Below are 2,771 nucleotides of genomic sequence, written 5' to 3'. Positions count from 1 at the left end.
AATTAGCAGACGCACTGGGAAGCGTTGTTCACGGCATTGGACTGCAGCGAAAAATGATTCCCCCATCATTAATGGAACAGGCCCACGTCATGCTTGGCTGATTAGTTTTGATTTACATTTCGCAAGTCTAGTGCCATACGCAGCAAAAGTCCATTTCTAGTGTTGTTGTAAAATGCATTTCAAACCAGGCTGATTTTTTATTTACGTTTTGGAATAGAATTTGGAGAGGGCTTTTGATCAAGTCAGACCTACGTTTTGAATTTGAATTACATTTTAAAAATTTTGGAAAATTTGAACTACGTTTTGAAAAATTAGAATTCATTTTGGGGAACTAGATCTACATTTTGAGAAATTTACACCTACGTTTTAATAAATTAGACATTGAATTTTGCAATTACATTTTGATTTTAACATGGACTTTTGCTGCGTATGGCACCCCATACATATTCACATACATGTCAACCTCTATTGGTACCTAAAATTTTGGACCTTTTTGTATGCATAGCAAATTTGTCTCTGTAAGGTTTTTTCCTCATTCTTAGTCAGATTCCTATTCTTTTTAACAAATGTTTATTAATATCCGGATAAGTCAATTAAACTCTAATTAAGTCTGTTTTCATATTTCCTGCCAATTTATTAATTATAGTCACAGTATGAGTTTATCTACAAGACTGTGCTGGAGCATCTACTGGCCTTTGAGGTTTATGACAATTTGCCACAAGAAAATGGAGAAGAAGCTGTATATGCGAATGTCTAACTGATGCCATCTTTTAGGCACCTGACCTTATCTGGTGACTGATGACATCTTCTTGCTTCTGACATATATTTTATTTTAAAGTCTGGATAACATCTGGAGACTTCTGCAAATGTATTGATATTCCAGACATTAAGGGGAGACTAAAATCATATCATCTGATACTGTCTGCAGACTTCAGACATTTTCTGGAGACTACTGATATTCTTCCTTAAATAGGAATTTCCAGCATTCCTGATTTAAACACTATCCAATATTTACTGGATGAATGAAAACATCCACAAATTAATTTCCAGAGTTGTTCTTATGGAGTGTCTGAGTGGCATTTGTTTTGTATTTATTGCAAATTTTTGTACTAGTGTATAACTTTTTTATATATATATAAGTGTTTTATAATTGTTTGTAGCTTTCAGATATTTAGCAATAAACCTTGAGAAATTAATCAACTATACATGAAGCTCATAACCTGTTTATACTTCTAACATGCATCCACTGATTGTCAGATACACTTCCAGTGACTGGAAGTGTTTCTGCCACTGATTGACATATACACTTCCAGTGAATTCCAGATACACTTCCAGTGACTGGAAGTGTTTCTTCCACTGATTGCCAGATGCACTTCCAGTGAATGGAAGTGTTTTTGCCACCGATTGCCATATACATTTCAGTCACAGGATTTGTATCTATTTTTTTTCTTCTTCATCATTTTCCGGTCTTTTCTGCGAATTCTATGTTCAAGTTGATATTTTGTATGATGTTCAAAATGAGCATGTTAATTATTTTTGATATTTTTAAATATTTTTTGTGGGACAATACATTTTAAACGATTTACAGTAATGTCGGTTTTGTGTTTAAAGAACATTAGAAAGAATAAACAAATATACTGTAAGGTGAAGGCCAGAGTAGAATACCACGTTTTCATAACATACAGAAAGTTAGGTTGTAAGTGACCTGTTTGAGAATTTTTTATATTTTTTTATATATATATATATAATTTTCTACTGTCATATTTTCACGATTTTGCCAGTGCGTAGATCGGCTGAATATAAATGTACTTGAGAAAAATCCGTCAGTTGAGAACATACAAAATTGATGTTAATTTTCATCTACATTATTTATGTTCTAAAAGATTATGTAATGTGTAAACAGAACTTCAGTGCATTATGAATGTAGATGATTCTTATCATATTATTGCACATTTTTAAAGATCACAAACACATTTATCAGTGTGAGTTACTTGTATTTTAGTATAAATAGGCTTTCCTACTTAATCAAATTATCTGAATTGAAAATATGTACTTAAGTGCCATGTTAAAATTTAGTTTAGAGATTACAAATCTTTTGAGAGTAAAGATACTTCGTGTCAATGAAGTACCAATAAAATGGGTTTGCAGAATTCTACTTAATCATTGCTTGAAATTGCTAAATGCTGTTGGTATTAATCAAGAACATTAAGTCTTTGGTAATTATGATAAAAGACCAAACATCACCATGCAGAAGCCACCATTAATCATTCAAGGCCACCTTTTTTACGAACCAAATAACGATCTTCTATCTTTTATCACAAATCTAACTCTAACTAAATGGACACTAAGCCAGGAACTACCCCAAATTTTGAGATTAAAAAGGTGGTCTCGATTTGGAGGACGATCAGTATTTTATAGTCATTTTTATATAATCTTTGAAAGACAGATTTAACTGGTGCTCATGAGATGAAACTGACTCTAACTGACTCAATATTGATTATCTTCTACATTCTATTGACTCCTAAATCCAATATAATATTTTATTTTGATGAAAAATTTTGAATAATAAAAACTGAAATTTTACCAAACATTAATTCGTAATTTAGTATATTGAACTAAAAATTCATATATATTTTTCAACAATTGTAAGACTCTTTTTAATCGTTGTTTGTAGAAAGTGAATCAGTTTTGGAAAAGGGGCAATCTGTAGAATTTATAGAATACAAATTGAGTATAGGACTGTCTTCACAAACAAATTACTTTCGAAATTC

The 2,771-nt window shown here is 31.4% G+C and overlaps 1 protein-coding gene across 2 annotated transcripts in view; it reads left to right on the top strand.

Moving 5' to 3' along the window:
* The window catches only part of LOC117102432 (receptor-type tyrosine-protein phosphatase epsilon-like), a 39,097-nt gene extending 36,332 nt beyond the window's left edge, over positions 1-2,765 (top strand). For both annotated transcript variants that reach the window (XM_033242694.1, XM_033242693.1), the window contains one exon: positions 647-2,765. In XM_033242694.1, coding sequence (XP_033098585.1) covers positions 647-757 — 111 coding nt within the window. In that variant the 3' untranslated portion in view covers positions 758-2,765. The remainder of the gene's footprint in view (positions 1-646) is intronic.
* The last annotated feature ends 6 nt before the right edge of the window (positions 2,766-2,771 follow it).

The sequence above is a fragment of the Anneissia japonica genome, unplaced genomic scaffold (genome assembly GCF_011630105.1).
Source record: "Anneissia japonica isolate Jap-2015-1 unplaced genomic scaffold, ASM1163010v1 scaffold287763_len296007_cov137, whole genome shotgun sequence".
In the NCBI taxonomy this organism is placed as follows: Eukaryota; Metazoa; Echinodermata; class Crinoidea; order Comatulida; family Comatulidae; genus Anneissia; species Anneissia japonica.
The sequence above is the reverse complement of the archived record's forward strand: the minus strand, read 5'-3'. Positions and strand labels throughout refer to the sequence as shown.